General features: G+C 45.9%; 1 protein-coding gene and 1 non-coding gene across 6 annotated transcripts in view; both read right to left on the bottom strand.

The window, feature by feature from the left end:
• The window catches only part of raf1b (Raf-1 proto-oncogene, serine/threonine kinase b), an 80,727-nt gene extending 66,199 nt beyond the window's left edge, over positions 1–14,528 (bottom strand). The window contains exon 1 of one of the 5 annotated variants that reach the window (XM_078413972.1): positions 14,452–14,528. Coding sequence is in view for 1 of the 5 variants with exons in the window: in XM_078413970.1 (XP_078270096.1) it covers positions 12,017–12,063 (47 nt within the window). In the remaining 4 variants the exon portion in view is untranslated. Of the gene's footprint in view, positions 1–11,873; positions 11,893–11,943; positions 11,965–12,016; positions 12,437–13,880; positions 14,019–14,451 lie in introns of those variants that run through there. The other 4 variants (XM_078413971.1, XM_078413970.1, XM_078413974.1 and 1 more) reach the window with 4 other exon arrangements.
• Positions 14,529–25,120: 10,592 nt separating this feature from the next.
• Positions 25,121–25,311, bottom strand: LOC144602024 (U2 spliceosomal RNA). The gene has a single exon (XR_013548409.1). It is a non-coding gene; the product is annotated as a U2 spliceosomal RNA (small nuclear RNA).
• Positions 25,312–26,266: the final 955 nt, after the last annotated feature.

Below are 26,266 nucleotides of genomic sequence, written 5' to 3'. Positions count from 1 at the left end.
TTTGGCCTGAATGCCAAACAGCACCGCTCATCACCTGGCCAATACCATACCTATGGTGAAGCATGGTGGTGGCAGCATCATGCTGTGGGGATGTTTTTCAGCAGCAGAAACTGGGAGACTAGTCAGGATCGAGGGAAAGATGAACGGAGCAAAGTACAGAGTGATCCTTGATGAAAACCTGCTCCAGAGCGTTCTGGACCTCAGACTGGGGCGGAGGTTCACCTTCCAAAAGGACAATGACCCTAAGCACACAGCCAAGACAACGCAGGAATGGCTTCGTGACCAGTCTGCGAATGTCCTTGAGTGGCCCAGCCAGAGCCCAGACTTGAACCCAATCAAACATCTCTGGAGGGACCTGAAAATAGCTGTGCATCGATGCTCCCCATCCAACCTGACAGAGCTTGAGAGGATCTGCAGAGAAGAATGGGAGAAATTACCCAAATACAGGTGTGCCAAGCTTGTAGTGTCACACCCAAGAAGACTTGAGGCTGTAATCGCTGCCAAAGGTGCCTCAGCAAAGTACTGAGTAAAGGGTCTGAATACTTATGTAAATGTGATATTTCAGTTATTTCTTTTTAATTACTTTGCAAAAATTTCTAAATACCTGTTTCTGTTTTTTTATTATGGGGTATTGTGTGTAGATTGATGATTTTAAAAAAATGAATGTAATCCATTTTAAAATAAGGCTGTAACGTAGCAAAATGTAGAAAATGTGAAGGGGTCTGAATATTTTCTGAATGCACTGTATCTACCTTCTGTTTAAGCCAGCATCTGCAGTTCCGTCCTAAACATTATTCTCACCTGGATCTAACAGTTCTTACAGAGAGTGAATTACTGCAACAACGATGCAGTTTGGCAAGGGCAACCCAACATAACAACTTTACATAATCCAAGAAAGAAACTTTCCCAACAAGACCTTCTAAGGAGCATTGTTGGCTACAAGGAACAAGTTATTTCAAACTTGAAATACCAGTCGTTCCATTGTTACAGTCAGTGAGTGACTGAACCACTTATCAAAGGTATTTATTCACAAAATGCTGGATATTCTTGCTATGGAGGGCGTGCAGCGTAGGTTCACTAGATTAATTCCCGGAATGGCGGGACTGTCGTATGTTGAAAGGCTGGAGCGATTGGGCTTGTATACACTGGAATTTAGAAGGATGAGGGGGGATCTTATTGAAACATATAAGATAATTAGGGGATTGGACACATTAGAGGCAGATAACATGTTCCCAATGTTGGGGGAGTCCAGAACAAGGGGCCACAGTTTGAGAATAAGGGGTAGGCCATTTAGAACGGAGATGAGGAAGAACTTTTTCAGTCAGAGGGTGGTGAAGGTGTGGAATTCTCTGCCTCAGAAGGCAGTGGAGGCCAGTTCGTTGGATGCTTTCAAGAGAGAGCTGGATAGAGCTCTTAAGGATAGCGGAGTGAGGGGGTATGGGGAGAAGGCAGGAACGGGGTACTGATTGATAGTGATCAGCCATGATCGCATTGAATGGCGGTGCTGGCTCGAAGGGCTGAATGGCCTACTCCTGCACCTATTGTCTATTGTCTATTGTCTATTGTAACTCAGCAGGTCAGGCAGCATCTCCGGAGAGAAGGAATGGGTGACGTTTCGGGTCGAGACCCTTCTTCAGAACCACCTTCTCTCCTGAGATGCTGCCTGACCCGCTGAGTTACTCCAGCATTTTGTGAATAAATACCTTCAATTTGTACCAGCATCTGCAATTATTTTCTTACACTTCTTCAGACTGAAGATACTTGTCCCCTTCCTATTACTGTTTATTCACAAAATGCTGGAGTAACTCAGCAGGTCAGGCAGCATCTCGGGAGAGAAGGAACGGGTGACGTTTCGGGTCGAGACCCTTCTTCAGATATTTCCCTTCCTATTACTTGTAGTTAGGCGGCTCACTCAGAGTTCTGACCAGTGCTTCATCACTACAACAGTGCAGGGATCAGCCAAAGGAGAGGCCATTTTAACATTTTGTAAAGCTAAGGCCATTTTAAGCGAGGTCGAAATATGGAGTTCGCAAAAGGACATTTTCTTTAAAATAAACTGGATTTAAAAGTCAAATAAAATGTCAAAGGAACTTGTATTAACTGGAGGGTCAAGTCACTGTGCCAAAACAAAAATCAGCTTTTCAATCTACTCAAAAGAGCTCCTTCACTGCGTTTCTTCACTGCGAAATGGCAATGTGATTTCTCAACATTGCCATTTTGAGTTGATGTCATTAGAGTATAACATTAGCCAAGTCAATTCTCAGCATTGCTCTGCACGGTCTTCAGTGCCAGTTAATCTAATGCAGGGATTGCTCTGGCCATTCTCCAATTTGCAAATTGCTAACACTGGCCTTTATGTAGCTAAATATATTTTTGTATGGCTAGAAAGCTCGTGAATAAAAGCTCTGTGTAGCTGCATCAACAAGTTTAATATGAAGGCATCTGAACTTCGCTGACTGTCTAGTTCCATGAAACTATTCATATTTGCTTCATGTAACTGTTTTCCACTAATGAGTAATTACCCCAAGTATCTGACAATCAGCCTTACTTCTCTGAATTTACAAAGACCTTATTTACCTTCATTTGCTAATCAATTACTCATTTATCTTTAAATTCATTGATCAATAGTCACAGAGTGATACAGTGGAAACAGGCCCTACTTGCCCACACTGGCCAACATGTCCCAACTACACTAGCCCGACCTGCCTGCCCTTGGCCCATATCCCTCCAAACCTGTCTTTTCCATGTACCCGTCTAACAGTTTCTTAAACGTTGGGATAGTCCCAGCCTCAACTACCTCCTCCGGCAGCTTGTTCCATACACCCACAATCCTTTGTGTGAAAATGTTACCCCTCAGATTCCTATTAAATCTTTTCCCCTTCACCTTAAACCACTGGTCCTCGATTCCCCTACTCTGGGAAAGAGAATCTGTGCATCTACCCGATCTATTCCTCTCATGATTTTATACGCCTCTATAAGATCACCCCTCATCCTCAAACTTCTTTCAGAACACAGAACATTCTAAGATAATCATGAAATGTATTCTTCCAAGGGTTGTGCGTGGTAACATTAGCGGTGGACTGCAGCCAGAAAAAATAAAATTATTTGATGTAATGTTTATAATTCAGAGTTGGGAATACGATGTTGGGGAGTGGGTGGCAAAGAGGTGCAAAAAAGCACTGCTCTCCAAAGTGAGTCACAGCAAAGAAGTTTGGAAACCACCATTCTAAGAGCGGCATTGTGGCGCAGAGGTAGAGTTGTTGCATTTCACCACCAAAGACCCAGGTTCGATCCTGACTATGGGTGCTGTCTGTACGGAGTTTGTACGTTCTCCCCGTGACCTGCATGGGTTTTCTCCAGGATCTTCGGTTTCCTCCCACACTCCAAAGACGTAGGTTAATTGGCTTTGTTATAAATGTAAATTGGCCCTAGTGTGTGTAGGATAGTGTTAATGTGCGGGGATCGCTGGTCAGTGCAAACTTGGTGGGCCCCAGGGCTTGTTTCCACGCTGTATCTCTAAACTAAACTAAAAAAATCCCTAAAGAAGACGAAACAGAATGCTACCTGATTCACAGATCTCTGCGATCAATTATAAATAACTGATTGTACTATCAGCTTTCCCAACTGTACCTTCAATTATGTTGTCAGAATGTTTGCTGACATCCTTTTGTAGATGAGCCAAAATTTCCCCTTGGTTTGACTTTGGTTGCTACCACAAACTCCTAACTCTTCACAAGCTATTTTATTCAGCCCAAATAAGACTATTTATATCCACGTCATATTTAACTCTGGGCTGTGATTCCAACATCTATGGAACCATCGACCTACACTTTCTAAATGTCACCCAGCCCAATGACTTACTCATTCCAATGTGTTATTCTTACTGGCTTCCATATTCTACTCCCTAAAAACCTAAGCTCATACAGAGCACGGTTGTTCAACCCCAAATTGTATAAAACTCCTATTCATTCATTGCCCCTTCACTTGCAGGCCTACAATAGCTTGGTGTTCACCAAAAGCTCACATCTTTGAGATATATAAACACACACACACACAGATACACACACACATGTATGTGTATATGTATGTGCATATGTCTATGTATACACACATACATATAAACAATTTATTAACATTATTGTTTTCAAATCCATCTGTAGACCAGCTGCTCCCCATCTCTGTAACCTCCTCCAACACTAAAATCCTTTGAAAATGTTACCGTCTAGAAACTGATCAGAGCTTGCAAAAGCACATTAGTTAGCTGGTTCATGCTGTGCCCACAGTGGGTACATTGCCGGGAAACCCAGTAGCTCACTTGACCACAGGTGCCTCGTGCTACTGAATTAACATTCTACCACGAAAGGACTGCACATACCACGAGGAAAGCACAGACACGTGGGCCTGTGGGCCACAAAGCTAGCATTTCACAGGGGGAGATGCTGGAGAATAGTAAATAGGGTTTGGAGAAAAGAAAACCCAAAGCCTAGGGTTGGTGAAGTAAAAGCCTGGTGTGAGCGGTGACTGCTATGCAGCTGTGGAGCATGTCGTTGGCTGTTAGGCGGGGTTGAGAGGGAGAGGGGGAATAGCTATCCAGATTGGGGGTTTGTGATGGATAGATATCATTGTTCATTGTTCAGTGCAGTGTGGAATTCTCTGCCTCAGAAGGCAGTGGAGGCCAATTCTCTGAATGCATTCAAGAGAGAGCTAGATAGAACTCTTAAGGATAGCGGAGTCAGGGGGTATGGGGAGAAGGCAGGAACGGGGTACTGATTGAGAATGATCAGCCATGATCACATTGAATGGCGGTGCTGGCTCGAAGAGCCGAATGGCCTCCTCCTGCACCTATTGTCTATTGTCTATTGACACTGGATCAGTGTGATTGGAGGATGGGGGAACAGACGGGAGTGAAGGTCTTCTTTTTGGAGAGAGAAGAGAGGAGGATTGGCAAAGGTGTCTTCACTCAGGAAGAAACAGGTAATTGGTTCAAAGGTAGGCACAAAATGCTGGAGTAACTCAGCGGGTCAGGCAGCATCTCAGGACAGAAGGAATGGGTGACGTTTTGGGTCGAGACCCTTCTTCAGACTCCTTCTCACCCGCTGAGTTACTCCAGCACTTTGATTTAAACCAGCATCTGCAGTTTAGTTTTCCCTACACAGGTAATCAGTTCAGTGACTTACTGACAAGGGCCTTGCCTAAAACCTCTCCAGCAGATAACTAACTAACAATGATGCAGGACCCAGAAGCACAGTAAAAGTCAACGCCTGCACAAGTGACTTCCAAATGGCTCACAAGGGCTTTGGAGAAAAAAAACATGCAGAATTCACAATAAACACCGTTTAAACAATAAACCGTTAGTCTCCATTCATGTTCCCACAGAGATTGCTAAAATGTGTCCCCTTGCGAACCAATATGTTAGCATATATTTCTCCAAGTCCTTCCTTTAGCAATGTCGATTTTACACTGGAATTCTCTTCCTAAACATCCTTAAATTTGTTTCCCAATTAAGATTCTTAAAGTCAACAACCTCTGATTGTGATCATTTTCCATTTTCCCTAATGAAGTTTATTTTTGCCTGGTATCAATTTGTATTCCATGAAGCACCTCGCAACATTTTATCACATTAGAAACATTATATTAATGAAGGTTGTCATGGAGGGTGTGTGAATGTTTTATATTTGAAAGCACAATCCGTATGTACCAAGTTAGCCAATATCAGGAGTGCAGAGATGATGAAATATACAAGCATCTCAAGGTTAGGTTAGCCAAAGAAAATATGCTGAACATCAAATGGGAATGTTCTTAGCAGCATGGTCATTTATTGGGCAAGTAATCTGCCAATGAAATATACTGGTCAAGTATTTTTTTCACACAGTGGTGGAGCTACTGCCTTACAGCGCCAGAGACTTGGGTTCGATCCTGACTACGGGTGTGATCCTGACTACGGTGCTTGTCTGTACAGAGTTTGTATGCTCTCCCCGTGACCTGATGGGTTTTCTCCAAGATCTTCGGTTTCATCACGCAATCCGTGACGTACAGGTTTGTAGGTTAATTGGCTCAGTGTAAATGCAAAATTGGCCCTAGTATGTGATGGGTAGTGTTAATGTGCGGGGATCGCTGGTTGGTCCGGACTCAGTGGGCGGAAGGGACTGTTTCCACGCTGTATCTCTAAACTAAACTAAAACTAAATCCCAAATGGCCACAAAGGGAAAATTATAGACAACTAGCAGATTTCACTCTGGCCCACCCCACAATTCATGATACGGTTGTAAGGACGAGTAGAAGTGATCCTAGGATCTCTGAAAAGCAGATTTATTACCGCAGATTCCAAAACTCAATTCACGTTAAAGAAGTGCAGATAAAATAAAACATATTTCATGTGAGTGGCCCTCAGAAGTGGCTTGGATTGTGAATCTGCCCATCGCTACTGAAAATAGTGAACCTTCATACAAGGATTGCTGGTGCAAAGATCTATCTGCTAGATCTTTGAAAAGGGGTCACTATAGTCACGCATCCATTAATTCCTCCCCCCTTCCCAACCTTGCAAGCAAGCCCACCTCAAGTAAATACTTCATTTCTGAGAGTTCCCATGGAATCTGCTTTCATCATTTTTTGGGAGCAATGCATTACAGATAACAAAGACTGTGTGAAGAAACTTCTCATTTTCCAAAAACTATTTGATCCTAATTATTTTGATAAAATCTATGATTTCTAGTCATATCCACTGGCCAGGAGAAACCGTTTCTCCATCAAATTTCATCATCACAAATTCCACATTCCCGTGATCTACGCCATAAACATTAAATGAGGCAGAATGACAGTTCTTCATTAGACGATGCATTGACTTGGTGGTGTTCAGTTCCTGGCACATAGGTTTAACAGTACTGGTGGCATTATCTGCTCAGTGATTTCAGTCTCACTGTGCTAATGGTCTTAAGGTTCAGCACCCAGTACATGGTCAATGAGTGGAGGAGATCAAGGAGAAGTTAGGAAATTGAAATTGAAAGAATGTCGAAACTTAGCTAACTTGCGCAGAGGCCACACTTTAAATCAAGCCTCTTCAAAAAACGTTCAAGCAGCCGAGGACAAGAGTAAAGCCAATCACGTCACCATGGTAACTTCATCTGTTTACAACTGTTGGAAAAATGCAGAATCCTCACAATTTTCACAAGGGGGCATTTGGATTACTTCAGTGCAGACTGACCAACAAACTTTGTTGACTGTGGCACCACGTCTGACTCATAGTCACAGGGCCAGATACAAACACACACACACAAAAACCCTAAAACCATTGGCAGTAGGGAAACTTAAAAGTTCAACTTGCACTCAAGTTTCCATTAGTTACAAATATCTCATTTTCCAGTCCTTAGCCTTCCAACTACGTACGTGCCTACATGTATAAAGTATTTATAAAACAAAACAGTTCACTGTTCAGCGATTTTTTTTTATACTGCTAAGCCAAGGCCAGATACGTGTATAAAACCAACAACAACCTTCATTTGACAGTAAAACATTCCAAGGGACTTCAAAGGAGTGTAAACAGACAAATATTGAAACGAGCTAAAGCTGAGACAAAGAAGCTTGGCCAAAGGGCAGATTTTAACATGGGCCTTGAAAAAATAGATTTGGAGAAATTGCCTGGGAAAGGAATGCTGGAGCTTCAGGCCAAGGCAGCTGAACAAACGGCCAGAGGTAGATGAAAGAAGTGCATATGAAGAGGAATCCAAAGCTGCAAAAAAAATCAGAGTTTTCAGAAAACGTGTGAAAGTTAAAAGAAAGGGAGCAGTGAAGAAAAAGGATCTAAATATGAAAAGGAAAATCGTCAGATCTAAATATTTGATGCTGGGCAGCCCATATTGTTCACCAATGAAAAAAACTATGTGCAAATTAATAGACAGCAGCATTTTAGATAAATTTCAGGTCATAAGTGATAGGAGCAGTATTAGCTCATTCGGCCCATCAATTCTACCCCGCCATTCAATCATGGCTGATCTATCTCTCCCTCCTAACCCCATTCTCCTGCCTACTCCCCATAACCCCTGACACTCGTACCAATCAAGAATCTATCCATCTATCTCTCTATCTCTGCCTTAAAAATATCCATTGACTTGGCCTCCACAGCCTTCTGTGGCAAAGAATTCCACAGATTCACCACCTTCTAACTAAAGAAATTCCTCCTCGTCTTCCTAAAGGAACGTCCTTTAATTCTGAGGCTATGACTCTCCCACTACTGGCAACATCCTCTACACATCCACTCTATCCAAGCCTTTCACTATTCGGTACGTTTCAATGAGGTTCCCCCACATTCTTCTAAACTCCAACAAGTACAGGCCCAGTGCTGTCAAAAGCTCATTATATGTTAACCCACTCATTCCTGGGATCATTCTCGTAAACCTCCTCTGGACCCTCTCCAGAGCCAGCACATCCTCCCTCAGATATGGGACACAAAATCGCTCACAATACTGAAGGGCAAGAGAAGCATGTACAAAAAATGCAATTTTATCACTATAATTTCAGAATCTCCACAGAACACTCTTATGATAAGAGCATGTTAATTGCATACCAAAAAGAAACTTATTTCTAAAAATATAATTTTATGGCAGTGGTGGTAGAGTGTTACTGTATAATAGATAATATTCTTTAAAACAAACTACATCATTTACTATACAATATGAAAATTATACCATATCATGTCATAAAGAACAAAGCAATATCCAAAACCTTGTTACTATTACAATCAGTTTAAATGGAAATAAAAAGGCTTTATTGGTACATTGAAATTTGGTGACAATCAAAATGACTTGCCATATTTTCCAAAGTACTCCTGTAAAGATTTATGATGGTCAACTCTGAAACCGTATTTTATGACATGTCAACAGGTTGCCAACAAAGTCTGGAAATAATGGCACATTATTTACTAAATTATTTATTGCAGATCCATGCTAGTTATGTACGCACAATCAAATGTTGAACATACCGGAGGGGCACATTGTCTAACCTGCACTAAAGCACAAGATTTTATCATCCTTGCCAAATTCCACTGGTGTCATGGAGGCTGCTGTATCCTTCTCAAGTTGCTACTTTCATGTGGACGGCACCTATTTCCTGGATACATTCTCCACCATGATACCAGCCAATTATATAAAATTTGTGTGTAGCTTTAATGCAGTAAGGCATCGCGTGGCACTTCACAGAATTTGATACAAAGCCACATTCAGAATATTTGGAAAAATGGCGATATAATTGGCTGAAATAGGTGGACTTTAATAGACAATAGGTGCAGGAGTAGGCTATTCGGCCCTTCGAGCCAGCACCGCCATTCAATATGATCATGGCTGATCATTCTCAATCAGTATCCCGTTCCTGCCTTCTCCCCATACCCCCTGACTCTGCTATCCTTAAGAGCTCTCTCTTGAATGCATTCAGAGAATTGGCCTCCACTGCCTTCTGAGGCAGAGAATTCCACAGATTCACAACTCTCTGACTAAAAAAAGTTTTTCCTCATCTCAGTTCTAAATGGCCTACCCCTTATTCTTAAACTGTGGCCCCTGGTTCTGGACTCCCCCAACATTGGGAACATGTTTCCTGCCTCTAACGTGTCCAACCCCTTAATAATCTTGTACGTTTTGATAAGATCCCCTCTCATCCTTCTAAATTCAAGTGTATATAAGCCTAGTCACTCCAGTCTTTCAACATATGACAGTCCCGCCATTCCGGGAATTAACCTAGTAAATGTCTTTAAAAAGTTATTTAAGGGGAAGAACAGCTTGCGGGTAGGAACTGCCTCCACAATGCACCACCCTCAGTAGTCGAACTGCAATCTGCAAACGAAATGTGTAGGAAGGAGCTGCAGATGCTGGTTTACACCGAAGATAGACACAAAAATCACAGAAACCAAACTCCAGGTCACCATTGACTCATTCACTGATGAAAAGATGATGAAGGCCCTCGCACATTCACAAGACACAATGCTCTACCAAACTCCCCCGGCCTGCTCTGTGGCATTAAAGCTTTCAATTGCCCACATAGCCTTTGGTCAATTGAATAAAAGGGCATCTGAAGATCAAGAACTCTGACCTGGCCAAAAAATAAACGATGCATCAAGGAGCAGTGATTCCACCATTTTAAGTTTTGAAAACCTGGAATGCCCACAGCAGGCACCTAATGACCCTGGAAATATATCACCAATATTAAATGATAGGAAAGACCGGCAGATATTCCATCAACACCAGCATGCTGGCACTCAATGACCGAGATTGTTGACCTCACAAAATCCACAATTCCTTCAACACAAGAAGCAAGAGTTGGCAGTTCCATCTCTCAAACATGTTTTGTATGATCATGACCGATCTTTAACTGCAAGCTTTTTTTTTCTAACCCTCCTCCATATCCTTCGATTCCTTGAGTTTGCAGAAATCTGTTGATCTCAGTTTTGAATGCAATCAATAACAGAGCAGTCAGAATATTGCATTGCAAAGACTTTCTCCACACTGCCACTCCAATCTATTTGGATAATACAATTGGATGACAAATAACTCGGGCAACTTCAACAGTGAATGTTACCAGACTGGAAACTTAATTTGAGCATTAGACCAGATTTTTGAAATTAAGAAATAAGCTGTCTTCAATCTAAGAAACTTATACTAAAAATACAGCATTGTTGCCCAATGCGTCAGTCCTGGATAACAGTCCAATGCAATATGATTTCATTTCCATGTACATAAGGCTACACCAACTCAAACAGTGACTGTTATTGTCATTTTTTCACAAAACAGTTAGTTGTTGCGAATTTATGTAACTCCTATTCATAAGGTTATACAAAGAAATACTGGTTTCTGTACAGTCTTATTTTTTACATACTCAAGTATACACAGCATCTGGATTAGTTTTGTATTTTAGCCTGTTGCATAAAAGATGTATCACAGCCTCTCTGCTCAGATAAACTGCTCTTTGTGAGGCTCCAGTGTAGCTTGGCCTTTGTACAGAATGGCTGATCAGATGCACAATGTCCCACTTACAAAATGCTCCTTTGTGCAATTCCCCCACACAGCGTGTTGGAAGAGAGGGAAGAGCGAAGGGTTAATTTGCACACAATATTCCCACCCCATTTAGAAACGTTCCCTCTGGGGATCATTACAGGCAAAATCGGGAATCTTCAGATGTGGCAATCAGAGTTTTCCACTGACACCCCATGGATGAATCATGAAACAGATAGACATATCGGTGTGGATAGCCTGAATAATTCCAAGGGCACCATAAGGTCAAATTTCTGTGTGATCTATATTTAGCACACCAACTATTTAAAACTTGTATAATTCCCCCTCCCCCCCCACCCCACCCCCATCCAAGGCCATCAGATAATCCACTTATTTTTCTGTTTACTCTCGATAACTTGTAGGGTTTACAATACTGTGCTATCTTTACATTGTACAGTTTTTTAAAAAACAGTATTTATACAAGTGATTGCAAACAGCTGCTCTGTCACAGAGAACTGCTAATAACATACCATTAACACACCATTTTAAAACTTCCTTAAAAAAAAAGTAAATCTACTAAAATGGCCCCAGCATCAAAAAGAGTAATGATTCAAAAGTACGTTGCCATGAGTGACTTGGAAATGGAAAAGCAAGGTAATGTAATGGCACCAGGGTTTAGTCCATGTTACCTGGCTTGTATATATATATTTTTTACAAACTAGTCTAGGATATACAATTATTATCTGGAGATATGAATCCCACAGTGACAGCATCAAATATTACACATCCCCCACACGTTCACACAATCCCAAGTTTGCGTGGAAGAACTCGAGTTTACATTAGCAACATTAGCAATTAAGAACAATACTGTACTGCTGGAATTTAATGCTGGGTACCTACTTTTTTTTTTAAAAAGTGGGAACCCAGCATTAAATCTCGCCCAAACCTTGGAGAGAAATCCACGACTGACCCCAGGCATGGGGTGAGTGCTTGCTCCCCGAGTCGCTTTCTCAATCTTCTGCAGCAACTTTAAAACAACAAACCTCGCCTGGTGGCCGGAGTTACCGGGTCCCCACACAGCGTCAACCATCGGGCAGGGAAGAGAAGAGTCGCTGCCGGGTTTATTTTTAGACGAACGAAGAAAGGAACGGGGTGATGAGGAGTGAAGAGAGAGAGAGAGAGAGAAAGAAAACAACAAAAAAAAAAGGGAAAAAAACTGGCAGTGTTCCTGGGACTAACTGGAAGCAGACAAAGTCCACTCACTCCCCCTTGAAACAAAAATCTGCATCACACTCTCTTTCCATCCCCACAGAATTCGTGTGCAGGGGGGAGGTGAGGATTCCCAACACGGTGTTGAGGAGAGTTGAGGAGAGAAAGCAGCAGCAGAAAGAAGCTGTCTCTCTCTCTCTCACTTCCCCCTCCCCCTCCCCCTCTCTCCCCCTCTCTCCCCCTCTCCTCTCTCTCTCCCTCCCTTCTCTCTCCTTCCCTCCCACTCACTCTCTCTCCCCCTCCCTCTCTCTCTCCCCCTCTCACTTCCCCCTCCCCTCCCCTCCCCCTCTCTTCCCCTCTCCTCTCTCTCTCCCTCGCTTCTCTCTCCCTCCCTCTCTCCTTCCCTCCCACTCACTCTCTCTCCCCCTCCCTCTCTCCTTCCCTCCCACTCTCTCTCCCCTCCCTCTCTCTCTCCCCCTCTCTCTCTCCCCCCTCCCTCCCTCCCTCCAACCGCACTCTGCCTCTGTGATGCCCGCACTATTTTCACACCAGCTCCGTTTACACTGCAATGGTCGCTGCGAGCTCCGCCAGGGTGGGAGTGTGTGTGGGGTGGGGTGGGGGTGGGGGACGGGGACGTGGGCTTCAGGCCAGTAATCCTTTCTCCAGGAATTCGGGGTGTGCAAAAGAAAGCAAAAGGGGCAAACAAAACGCACACGCTTTTCCAAAGAGGCAGCAGAGAGGAGGCGAGGCGAGGCTGGGAGCTGGCTGAGGGGTGGAGGCAGGGGGCTGGAGGGTTGAGGGTGAGGGCTGGGAGCTGGCTGAGGGGTGGAGGGCAGGGGGGCTGGAGGGTTGAGGGTGAGGGCTGGAGCTGGCTGAGGGGTGGAGGGCAGGGGGCTGGAGGTTGAGGCGCTGAGGGCTGGGGGGCTGAGGGGTGGAGGGCAGGGGGGCTGGAAGGTTGAGGGTGAGGGCTGGGAGCTGGTGGAGGGCAGGGGGGCTGGAAGGTTGAGCGCTGAGGGGTGGAGGGCAGGGGGGCTGGAAGGTTGAGGGTTGGGAGCTGGCTGAGGGGTGGAGGGCAGGGGGGCTGGAAGGTTGAGGCGCTGAGGGCTGGGGGGCTGGAGGGTTGAGGGGCGAGAGAGAGTGTGAGAGAGAGAGAAAGAAAGAGAGAGAGTGTGAGAGACGGAGGGAGAAAGAGAGAGAGAGAGGAAGAGAGCGAGAGAGAGAAAGAGAAAAAAGAGAGAAGGAGAGAAGGGGAGAGGGAGAAGGGGAGAGAGGAGAGGGAGAAGGGGAGAGGGAGAAGGGGAGAGGGAGAAGGGGAGAGGGAGAAGGGGAGAGGGAGAAGGGGAGGGGGAGAGAGGGAGAGGGAGAAGGGGGAGAGAGGGAGAGAGGGAGAAGGGGAGAGGGAGAAGGGGAGAGAGGGAGAAGGGGAGAGAGGGAGAGGGAGAAGGGGAGAGGGAGAAGGGGAGAGGGAGAAGGGGAGAGGGAGAAGGGGAGAGAGGGAGAGAGGGAGAGAAGGGGAGAGAAGGGGAGAGAGAGAAGGAGCCGAGCGCTTCGGGCCCTCCTGCAGCAGTGAAAACCCCGAGGTCGGGGCCAGACCCAGAGCACAACAAGCCGGGGGCTGGGGGGGGGGGGGGGGGGAAGGACTCTTTTAACCCTTTGCCAGTCCAGCCAGCAGTGACACTCACTCACTCTCTCACTCACCCTGGCTCCAGGGGGGCTGTCTGCGCCGTGTCCGCTGACCCTTCAGAGCCAGTCAGCGCCAGACCACCTGGCAGATCCCCCGCAAGTCACAGCCCCAACAACTTTCTACAACTTAACCTCACTCCGCCATAACTCAGCCAGAGAGTTGTCGCCCGGTGACATCATCGTGTTCCCCTGCACCACTGCTGCTGCAGCCGCCGCTCACATACACACATACACACAAACATGCATACATACACAATCCCCTGCCTGCCCTGCCCAGCCCTGCCCAGCCTGGCAACTGTTGTGATCACAACTCCTTCACGTTGCAACGCTCTCTGTGTGCGTGGGGTGCTCGCCGTGCTGCCACCTGCAATGCTGCCCACCGAATAAATAACCAAAGGATTTATTCACAAAATGCTGGAGTAACTCAGCAGATCAGGCAGCATCTCAGGAGACCATTCCTTCTCTCGCCCGAGATGCTGCCTAATCTGCTGAGTTACTCCAGCATTTAGTGAATAAATCGATTTGTACCAGCATCTGCAGTTATTTTCTTATAACTAACCAAGCTCACCACTTGCAAGCTACTTACTGTGTGTGTTTCGTGTGTGTCTGGGCGCTGCACGCTGCGGGCTGGCATCGACTCTACCCACCCACAAACGCCGAGTGAGATCACATCACGCACTTTGAAAACACAGACATAAAATGTTGGGGCGAGTCCAGAACCAGGGGGGGGGGGGGGGGGGGCACAATTCAGTCTTAGAATAAAGGGGGAGGCCATTTAAAAACGGAAGTGAGAAAAAAACTTTTTCACCCAGAGAGTTGTGAATCTGTGGAATTCTCTGCCACAGAGGGCAGTGGAGGCCAATTCACTGGATGGATTTAAGAGGGAGTTAGATAGAGCTCTAGGGGCTAGTGGAATCAAGGGGTATGGGGAGAAGGCAGGCACGAGGTATTGATTGGGGATGATCAGCCATGATCACAATGAATGGTGGTGCTGGCTCGAAGGGCTGAATGGCCTCCTCCTGCACCTATTTTCTATGTGTGTGTTGTACCTCTGGTGTTGTCCCAGTGACGCCCCCGTGAACGGGAGTATGGAAATGTTCGCATCCCGTAATTTCTACTTATGCATCCTTAAATAGAGTCTGAAGAAAGGTCTCGACCCGAAATGTCACCCATTCCTTCTCTCCTGAGATGCTGCCTGACCTGCTGAGTTACTCCAACGTTTTGTGAAATAAATACCTTCGACTTGTACCAGCATCTGCAGTTATTTTCTTACATTAGATAGAGTAAAATGCCCTGATTTTAGACAGCACTCATACAATTAAAAAAATAAATCAGACCACAGTTATTAAAAAATAAGACATTATCAGGGTGTGTGTGTGTGTTGTTAAATGACTACATTACAAGCTCCCTGTTTGTTTCTCCCGGTGTTGAAAGACTAGCGCCTTGGTGACGCCAGGCATTTGAAACTAGATATTGGCTCTTGCAAGTCCGGGATCACAGCCACGGTCAACATGTTACAGGGAGCGCTGCAAATAGCAAGAGAAAATGCCACCAAGGTCATTTGACGAACCCTGTCTCTCAGTGACCCGACGCGGCGTTACAAGATTAGGACGCGTTCACTCGGTGACAGACTGACCACCCGATAATTACAGTCTGATGAACGCTTATAACACGCCCAGTGGCTCCAATAGGACAGATGTACATTCATGCAGTCAATTTAACATGAAGTACCGGGGAAAAAAAAACCAGGGAACAAAACTCCGTGAGAGGAAACACTTAATAGATCAGTCTGCATCTGCGGATGGGACAGACAGGTACGGTCCCCACCTTTGGTCTCCAAATTTGAGGAAGGATATTCTTGCTATTGAGGGCGTGCAGCATAGGTTTACTAGGTGAATTCCCGGAATGGCGGGACTATCATATGTTGAAAGACTGGAGCGACTAGGCTTGTATACACTGGAATTTAGAAGGATGAGAGGAGATCTTATCGAAACGTATAAGATTATTAAGGGGTTGGTTACGTTAGAGGCAGGGAACATGTTCCCAATGCTGGGGGAGTCCAGAACAAGGGGCCACAGTTTAAGAATAAGGGGTGGGCCATTTAGAACTGAGATGAGGAAAAACGTTTTCAGTCAGAGAGTTGTGAATCTGTGGAATTCTCTGCCTCAGAAGGCAGTGGAGGCCAATTCTCTGAATGCATTCAAGAGAGAGCTAGATAGAGCTCTTAAGGATAGCGGAGTCAGGGGGTATGGGGAGAAGGCAGGAACGGGGTACTGATTGAGAATGATCAGCCATGATCACATTGAATGGCGGTGCTGGCTCGAAGGGCCGAATGGCCTCCTCCTGCACCTATTGTCTATTGTTCCCCGCGGAATCTTTCCAGCTGATTTAAAGCAGGTTTCACATCATGTGCTGTGAGTCAAACGTCGAGGGTAACACGCAACTCCTTTATGGCCAAGTCAAGTTTATTGTCCACGAACAGATACAGTCGCATCACAGGCACGTGGACTCTCGCAAAACACACACACACAAAATTATACATAAATTACACATACACTTTCTAAAAGAAAGAAGGCCGCGCAAATAAAAAAAGAGACATTGCTGCAAAAACATAATTAGAAAAAAAAGTCCATGGTAGTACAAGAGGTGGACCGTGATGTTGGACTAAAGTGGTACAGGCTGGTTCCAGAACCTGATGGACACAATTTAAGTAATTTGGATTGGCAGACGAAATGTGTAGGAAGGAACTGCAGATGCTGGTTTACACCGAAGATAGACACAAAATGCTGGAGTAACTCAGCGGGACAGGCAGCATCTCTGGAGAGAAGGAATGGGTGACGTTTCGGGTCAAGTCAGAAGAAGGGTCTCGACCGAAGGCATCACCCATTCCTTCTATCGAGAGATGCTGCCTGTCCCGCTGAGTTACTCCATCAACTGGATCAGCATCTCAAATTCCGTTTGGGTAGCTTACAACCCAACAGTATGAACATTGAAATTTCCATTTTCTGATAACTAGCCAACAATTCCCCTCCACGTTTTTGCTCCCCCGCCCCACTCTTCCATGTGCCCCATTTGGATGCACACCCACTTCTTCCACTAGTCCGCTCCCTATCACCTTCCCCACTCCCATTCAACCCACATCCCTCTCTCTGGCCTCATATTTCACTCCTCCCATCATAATTTCACAGCCTTTTGTCCCCTTCTCATCTCTGGTCTTTGTCCATCCATCTGACAAACAGTTCCCCTCACTTATCATTTGCCTGGCTTTGTGTTACCCCCACCTCTCTTCTATCTTTCTCTTCCCCCCCCCCCCCCACCACCACCACCACCACCACAATCAGTCTGAAGAAGAGTCCCAAATTGAAATGTTGTCTGTCCATGCTCTCAAGAACCTGATAGTTGTAGGAAAGTAACTGTTCCTGAACCTGGTGGTAAGGGACTTCAAGCTTCTGTGCCTTCTGACCGATGGTATCAGCGAGAAGAAAACACGGCCTGGATAGTGAAGATACTTGATGATAAGTGTTGCCTTCTTGAGGCAGTTCCTCATGTAGATGTTTCTGATGTAACGGAGGACTGTGCCCATGATGCCACCATTCACGGCAGACTCTTGGTTTCCAGTGCATTGGAATTGCTATACCAGGCCATGATGCAACCAAGCCACGATACCTTCTACAATACATCTGTATGTTTGTTATTCAAAGACATGCCAATCTCTTTAAAATTCCAAGAAAGCAGAGGCACTGGTTCACCTTCTTCATGTTTATATCTACTGGATATTCTGGGCCCTGGACAGGGCAGCTGTGGTGTTCATGCCCAGGAATTTGAATCTGCTGACTCTCTCCTCCACCGACACACCATGTTCCAAAGAAACGTACAGAATAGTTTAATGCTTGGATAACGTGGATGTGGAGAGGATGTTTCCACTAGTGGGAGAGTCCAAGACCAGAAGTAATAGCTTCAGAATTAAAGGACATTCTTTTAGGAAGGAGACGAGGAGGAATTTCTGTAGTCAGAGGGTGGTGAATCTGTGGAATTCTTTGCCACTGAAGATTGAGGAGGCCAAATCAGTGGATATATTTAAGGCAGAGAAAGATAGATTCTTGATTAGTACAGATGTTATGGGGAGAAGGCAGGAGAAGGCAGGAGAATGGGGTTAGGAGGGAGAGATAGATCAGCCATGATTGAATGGCGGAGTAGACTTGATGGGCCGAATGGACTAATTCTGCTCCTATCATTTATGATCTTATGATAGAAACATAGAAAATTGGTGCAGGAGTAGGCCATTCGGCCCTTCAAGCCTGCACTGCCATTCAATATGATCATGGCTGATCATCCAAAATCAGTACCCCGTTCCTGCTATCCCCCCATATCCCTTGATTCCCTTAGCCCTAAGAGCTGAATCTAACTCTCTCTTGAAAACATGATCTTGTGTGAATTTGCCTTTTTTCAGCAGTGCCAACTACACCCATGCCCAACTTTGCAAGAAATACAATTGATCTAACCCTCCTCAATATCAGGGAATACAAGTCCACTTCTGATTGTATTCCACATAGAATGAATCAAGGACAATTGTCACCTTCATGTAGAAAGTATTGAAGGCAGGGGATAATTGGAATGGAATCTGGTCAGAGAGGTACTTGGTTATGACACAGAAACGAAGGCTATTTTGCCCATTGGCTGCAAGCTGATTCTCAGCCCGTCAATTCTCCTCATCCTAGCAGAGCTGGTCCTCACCTTCAACAACCTCTCCTTCGACTCCTCCCACTTCCTCCAAATCCAAGGCGTAGCTATGGGCACTCGCATGGGCCCCAGCTATGCCTGCCTCTTTGTCGGGTACGTCGAACAATCCCTGTTCCAGGCGTACACTGGCCCTATCCCCGAACTCTACCTCCGTTACATTGACGACTGCATCGGTGCTGCCTCCTGCACCCATGCAGAACTCACTGACCTCATCAACTTCACCACTAATTTCTATCCTGCACTCAAATTCACTTGGACCATCTCCGACATCTCCCTACCCTCTCTAGATCTCACCGTCTCCATCACAGGAGACAGACTATTTGACCAACATCTACTACAAACCTACTGACTCCCATAGCAATCTTGACTACACTTCTTCCCACCCTGCTTCCTGTAAAGACTCTATCCTCTACTCCCAATTTTTCCGTCTATGCCACATCTGCACCCAGGATGAGGTTTTCCTTACCAGGGCATCGGTGAAGTCCTCATTCTTTAGGAAACAGGCTTCCCCTCTTCTATTATAGATGAGGCTCTCACCGGGGTCTCCTCGATATCCTGCAGCTCCGCTCTTGCTCCCCCTCCCCCCAATCGTAACAAGGACAGAGTCCCCCTTGTCCTCACCTTCCACTCCATCAGCCATCGCATACAGCATATAATCCTCCAACATTTCCGCCACCTCCAACGGGATCCCACTACTGGCCACATCTTCCCATCTCCACCCCTTTCTGCTTTCCGCAGAGACCGTTCCCTCCGCAACTCCCTGGTCAACTTGTCCCTTCCCACCCAAACCACCCCCTCCCCAGGAAACTTTCCCCTGCAACCGCAGGAGATGCAACACCTGTCCCTTTACCTCCCCCCTCAACTCCATCCAACGACCCAAACAGTCTTTCCAGGTGAGGCAGAGGTTCACTTGCACCTCCTCCAACCTCATCTACTGTATCCGCTGTTCCAGGTGTCAACTTCTCTACATCGGCGAGACCAAGCGTAGGCTCGGCGATTGTTCCGCTGAACACCTCCGCTCAGTCCATCTTAACCTACCTGATCTCCCGGTGGCTCAGCACTACAACTCCCCCTCCTATTCCCAATCTTTCTGTCCTGGGCCTCCTCCATTGTCAGAGTGAGGCCCAGCGCAAATTGGAGGAATAATACCTCATATTTCACTTGGGTATTTTACACCCCAGCGGTATGAACATTGACTTCTCTAACTTCAGATTGCTCTTGCTTTCCCTCTCTCTCCATCCCATCCCCCTTCCCAGTTCTCCCACTAGTTTTACTGTCTCCGACTACATTCTATCTTTGTCCCGCCCCCTTGCCTGACATCAGTCTGAAGAAGGGTCCCGACCCGAAACATCACCCATTCCTTCTCTCCAGAGATGCTGCTTGACCCGCTGAGTTACTCCAGCATTTTCTGTCTACCATCAATTCTTTTCCGCCTTTCCTTATTTCCCAGTAGCTCTGAAAAGTCCTCCTCTCATATCCCCACCATGTTCCCTTTCATGTTTGATGAAGGGATATTAGGATGAGAAGGGGGATAGAGAATAGTAAACTGAGTGGTTCGTTAGTGGTGTTGGGAAGGAAACTGAGAAATGGGTTGTGGAAGCCAGATTATCCTGCAGAGTCATGAGCACAGAGTCAAATGGTAGACACAAAATGCTGGAGTAACTCAGCGGGACAGGCAACATCTCTGGAGAGATGGAATGGGTGACGTTTCGGTTCGAGACCCTCTTTCAGACTGAGAGTCAGGGGGGAGGGAGACACAGAGATATGGAAGGGTAAGGTGGAAAACGAGACATCAAATGGTACATGAATCAATCAAAAATAACGTTTTATTTTTCAGATTGCAGGTGTCATGGGCAGATTTAGTATTTAACATAGAAACATAGAAAATAGGTGCAGGAGGAGGCCATTTGGCCCTTCGAGCCAGCACCGCCATTCATTGTGATCATGGCTGATCATTTACGACTAATATATGCAGCTACTTTTGAGCCTCCTTCGTGAATTGCTACAGTCCTTCTGCTGAAGATGCCCCAGGATTTAGTCCTATGGATACATTGATTTATCACCCACAGTATACTTTGACAACCTTCTTCACTACGCTACTTTGTGTCATCTGCAAACTTACTAATCAACCCATTCACTTTCTCATCCAAGTCCTTCCTGAGCAAAGGAACATCATGAGATATCTTCCAGACTCCTGTCACTAAAATAGACAATGTTTCACCCACTGAGTTCTTCCAGCAGTTTATTTTTTGCTCCAGATTCAGTCATCTGCAGTCTCTTCTGCATTGAATATCCTTTGTCACGCATGGTTCCTTAGTTTTGTCATCTTTGCTTTTCACCCTTCCTGGAGCATGCTGGCCCCGAACTCTTACTAACTCTCTTTTAAAAGACTCCCACTTTTCAGACTTTGTTTCACCCGCAAGGGTCTGCTCCCTTGCACTATTAACTTCAACTTTCCCCTCTGTGTAGGACCTTAATTAGAAGACCAACCTTACCCCTTTCCATAAATACCTTGAAATGCACAGAATTATGGTCACCATTTCGAACGTATTCCGCACCAGAACCTCCACCACTTGCCCAGTTTCCACCCTGCCCAGTTTCATTTCCAAATGTAAGGTTGGCAATTGCTCAGTCTGTAAGGCAAGCATCAAGAGTGACAACAGAACCATGAGATTCTCACTTGCTGCAGCTGTACCAGCCTATAACGCAATAACCCACAAATATGCAATAACCAATAGTTCTCTAGACCAGTCGAGTCTGCCAGAGAGAGATCGCGCCTAAAACCCTGCCCTTTATCCCCGTAGCTAAGGGCCGCCCCCCCTGGACCGGTCCATTCCTGTGCCGAGGGGTTCGGTAGTGGTATGGCCTGACCCTTGGGAGCCGCCACAGGACCCCCCCCCCAGAACTGGAGGCACGAAACGCACTGGAGGTCGCACAACCTGACCGGACCGCGTACGAAAATCGGCCGACAGAGGGGCCGGTGGAGGCACAGGTGGAGGGACAGCTGGAGGGACAGGTGGAGGGAGCCGCGAAGGGGGGCGACCACGCGGCCGAGGCTGGGCAACCCGCACCGGTTGGTCAATGTCCAAATGCGCCGGCTTTAAGTGGTCAATTGGCACGGCCTCCGGACGCCCTTTGGCGGCTCCCAAGGGTCGGGCCATACCACTACCGAACCCCTCGGCACGGGAATGGACCAGTCCAGGGGGGCGGCCCTTAGCTACGGGGATAAAGGGCGGGATTTTAGGCGCGATCTCTCTCTGGCAGACTCGACTGGTCTGGAGAACAACCACAAAATAAATTCCTCCCGAAATACCTGGCTCCTCGCCTTTATTTTGGGCTTTTCGACGCGCCACAGTAGTGAGATGAAAGCATGGCTAAACGGTGCAAGTCTTTAATCATGTTAGCTCCTGCTTTGAGGCAGCATCCCCTGTGGAGTCCTTTGATGGTAGGAAGGTCAGTGCCCATGATGGACCAGGCAATGTCTACACATGTTGCAGCCATCTTCATTCCTGGGTGTTTGAGTTACTGAACCAGGCCGAAATGCAACCAATCAGTATGCTGATCATTGTACACCTGTAGATGTTCCATCGAGTATTCAGTGATGTACCAAATCACCGCAAATCTCCCAAAGAACTAGAGGCACTAATGAGATTTCATTATGGTTGCATCAATCTGCTGGGCCCAGTGTTATACACGCTCAGGAGTTTGAGGCTTGCGATTCTCCCCTCCTCTGTCCTGTTGACAAAGATGGATCATGGACCCCAGCTCTCCCCTCCTGAAATCAGCAACCAGCTCCTTGGTCTTTCTAACATGGAGAGCAAGATTGTTCTTCTGGCGCCATTCAATCGTAATATCAATCTCCCTCCTGTACTTGACTCATTGTTACCCATGATCCAACAACAGTGGTGGCATTGGAGCTGCATTTGGCTGCACAGTCACAGAGGAAAGCAGGGAACTGAGCTGACAGCCTTGAGGTGTTAATGGTTATTGAGGAGGATGTGTTATTGCCAATTCATTCGGATTGTGGTCTGCTAATGAAGAACGTCTATATAGTGAAGGTATTTATTCACAAAATGCTGGAGTAACTCAGCAGGTCAGGCAGCATCTCAGGAGAGAAGGAATGGGCGACATTTCGGGTCAAGACCCTTCTTCAGACTGATGTCAGGGGGGCAGGACAAAGGAAGGATATAGGTGGAGACAGGAAGACAGTGGGAGATCTGGGAAGGGGGAGGGGAAGAGAGGGACAGAGGAACTATCTAAAGTTGGAGAAGTCAATGTTCATACCACTGGGCTGCAAGCTGCCCAGGTGAAATATGAGGTGCTGTTCCTCCAATTTCCGGTGGGACTCACTGTGGCACTGGAGGAGGCCCATGACAGAAAGGTCTATATATTGCCTCTGCAGTCGTACGGGGCCATGGTGAGACCACATATGTAGCATTGTGTGCAGTTTTGGTCTACTAATTTTAGGAAGGACGGCCTTGGTATTGAGGCAGTGCAGCGTCGGTTCATGAGGTTAATCCCTGGGATGGAGGGACTGTCATATGAGGAAAGACTGCAAAGACTGGGCTTGTATTCACTGGAGTTTAGAAGGATGAGAAGGGATCTTATAGAGACGTATAAAATTATAAAAGGACTGGACGAGCTAGATGCAGGAAAAATGTTCCCAATGTTGGGGGAATCCAGAACCAGGGGCCACAGTCTAAGAATAATGGGGAGGCCATTTAAAAGTCAGATGAGTAAAAACCTTTTCACCCAGAGAGTTGTGAATTTGTGGAATTCTCTGCCACAGAGGGCACTGGATTCACTGGATGAATTTAAAAGAGAGTTAGATAGAGCTCTAGGGGCTAGTGGAATCAAGCGATATTGGGAGAAGGCAGGCACGGGTTTCTGAATGCGGATGATCAGCCATGATCACAATGAATGCGGTGCTGGCTCGAAGGGCCAAATGGCCTCCTCCTGCACCTATTTTCTATGTTAATCTATGTTAAACTTGAATTAATTTCCCAAATTCTACGCCATCCAAGCTGTGTGTGCTTTCACCCACCATCCTCATCTTTGGACACCCTGTGTGTAGGGGAGAGGGTAGGGCCGAAGATGTCCTGGTTGGGTTGCTCCTGGGCCTGGCCAAACTGGCCATCCGCGACTCACGGCGCCAGGCGGAAGAGGGCTCTGCCCGAGCCGGCTGCCTGCCCCTTTTCCGGGGTTACGTCCGCGCCCGGGTGGTGATGGAGAGGGACTACGCGCTGTCCACGGGCACCCTGGAGGATTTCCGGGACCACTGGGCACCGTGGGGGATTGGATGTATCCTGGATGGGGATTGTAATATAATTGTATAATAGTTTCAATTGGTGTATTTGTTTGTATAGTATTCTGGTGGTGGGTTCTGTTTTGGTTTTATTGTATTGTATATATTATTTTAATATTTGAATAAATATTTTTGATTTAAAAAAAAAAAAAATTTAAAGCTGTGTGTGCTAAAGCAATCCAGATCAATATTGGGAAAGTTAACAACCCTAACTACTACAACCCCATTAGAAGGGTCTCGACACGAAACGTCACCTATTCCTTTTCTCCAGAGATGCTGTCTGGCCCGCTGAGTCACGTCAGCTTTTCGTGTCTATCTTCGGTTTAAACCAGCATCTGCAGTGCCTTTCTACCCATTACACTTACACCTTTACGCCATGAGCCAGTAAACCTGTTCCTCCAATTCCCACTGACAATTGGGAGGCCCCATTGTGCTCCCCCAGCAAAGTGATTGCCACTCTCTTATTTGCCAAGAGCCTCGTTGGACGACCCTCTGCAGGATATCTATTCTAAGTACTTCACGGTCAGTTATGCAACCCCATCCCTTTTGTTTTGCAGTCCCCTTTGTCACGTCCTCACCCTCTACACTCCAGTCCTGCCCCTCTATCAGCTACATTGCTGTGATTGTAATAATATCATAACTCCAAATAAACGCAGTTGAGCCTGCCAGCCCTCCCCTGCTCTCCGATCTGCCTGCCTGCTCTGCTGGCTGGACATGCGTGTTTTACCCTCTAGGTTTAAAACAATCTCTCCACCTGATGCACTGCTGCCAAATTAATCTCCTCTGCCTGCACATGATCCACAGCCCTCTATTCCCTGCATATCCATGCGCCTGTCGAAAAGCCTCTTCAATGCCACGATCATGCCCCCACCACCCCCCACCCCCCGACAGTGCATTCCACTACTCAATAAACAATAGGTGCAGGAGGAGGCCATGAGGCCATGAGGCCCTTCGAGCCAGCACCGCCATTCAACGTGATCATGGCTGATCATTCTCAATCAGTACCTCCGCAGGATGGATAATTTTCTAACAATGGCTGTGAGGAGAAGAGTTACAAATTTTTCTTTTTGTGGTGTAATTGCAACGTATTTTGTAATTACTGCTGGAATTGAAGTCCCACACCTCTGGTCTTCTAGTAATACCCCCACAAACCTCTCTCTTGCTTTTGATTTCACTCTCCACAGTTACTCATAGGTCTTAGAGTCTTAGAGTGTTACAGTGTGAAACAGGCCCTTCGGCCCAACTTGCCCACACATTGGAGTGGGTCGGACAAGCCCTCGTTCCAGCTCTCTGTTCGAAAAACCGATGTAACACATGGTCCCCATATTAAGGACATACCAAATATTAAACTGATAAGAACAGAAACTACCCTTGATCTGGCCCAATCGGCCGAGAAGCAATAGATGGTCTTCTAATTGATGGAACTTCACGCACAACAGTTGACGATAATCAACAGCAGAGTAATTTTTAACAACCATAAACACAACATTTATAGACATCAACTTATCAGGTATTAGATCGTAGGGTTGCATGTGATCTGGAAATACTCCGATCGGTCTGCAACGTTCATAACAAGGACATGAGCACACAAGGCATGAATACAGGAGCTAATTGTCTGCCCCATAAATCCCCTGCCTCAATCAATTAGATCTTGGATGAACATCCAGTTTTAATTCCATCCCAATCTTCAAAATTCCTTAACTCCTTCAGTGTCCAAAAATATAACAATCTCATTCCTAAAAATACTCAACATTCCAGGGCAAAGAATATGTACAGCCCTTTAGGATTTAAAAAATTTCAAAGATTCATGTATTTCTCATACAAATTATAAATAGGCTCAGACTTGTTCTGACACCATGGGTCCCCACTTCTCTAAATTTCCGTGCCAGAGAGGAAACAGCTTTGTGGTACCTATCTTGTCAAATCTTCTCAATATTTTATACAGTGCTTTAAATTATAATGTTTAAATTATAGCGTTTAAATTATAATGTTTTATGTTTCATTCTTAATTGTTTACTGTAAGTCGTGTTGTTACTTGCGAGCAAAGCGCCAAGGTAAATTCCTTGTATGTGTACATACTTGGCAAATAAAATGTATTCAATTAAATTCAATTCAATTCATCTCTCACTTTTACAGGCCAATTTTCTCAGTCTCTCATTAAACAGCTTATCATTCTGGGAGCTTTTCAAATCCATACTGTTTCAAATGAAAGTATATTTTTCCTTTGATATGGAGATTACTGCAACACATGGGAAGCATTTATGAAAACCCTTGCACAATGACAAGGGCCTTGGTGAGACCGCATCTGGAGTATTGTGTACAGTTTTGGTCTCCTAATCTGAGGAAAGACATTCTA

The sequence above is a fragment of the Rhinoraja longicauda genome, chromosome 17 (genome assembly GCF_053455715.1).
Source record: "Rhinoraja longicauda isolate Sanriku21f chromosome 17, sRhiLon1.1, whole genome shotgun sequence".
Lineage (NCBI taxonomy): Eukaryota > Metazoa > Chordata > Chondrichthyes > Rajiformes > Arhynchobatidae > Rhinoraja > Rhinoraja longicauda.
This window is presented reverse-complemented; position numbering and strand designations above follow the sequence as displayed.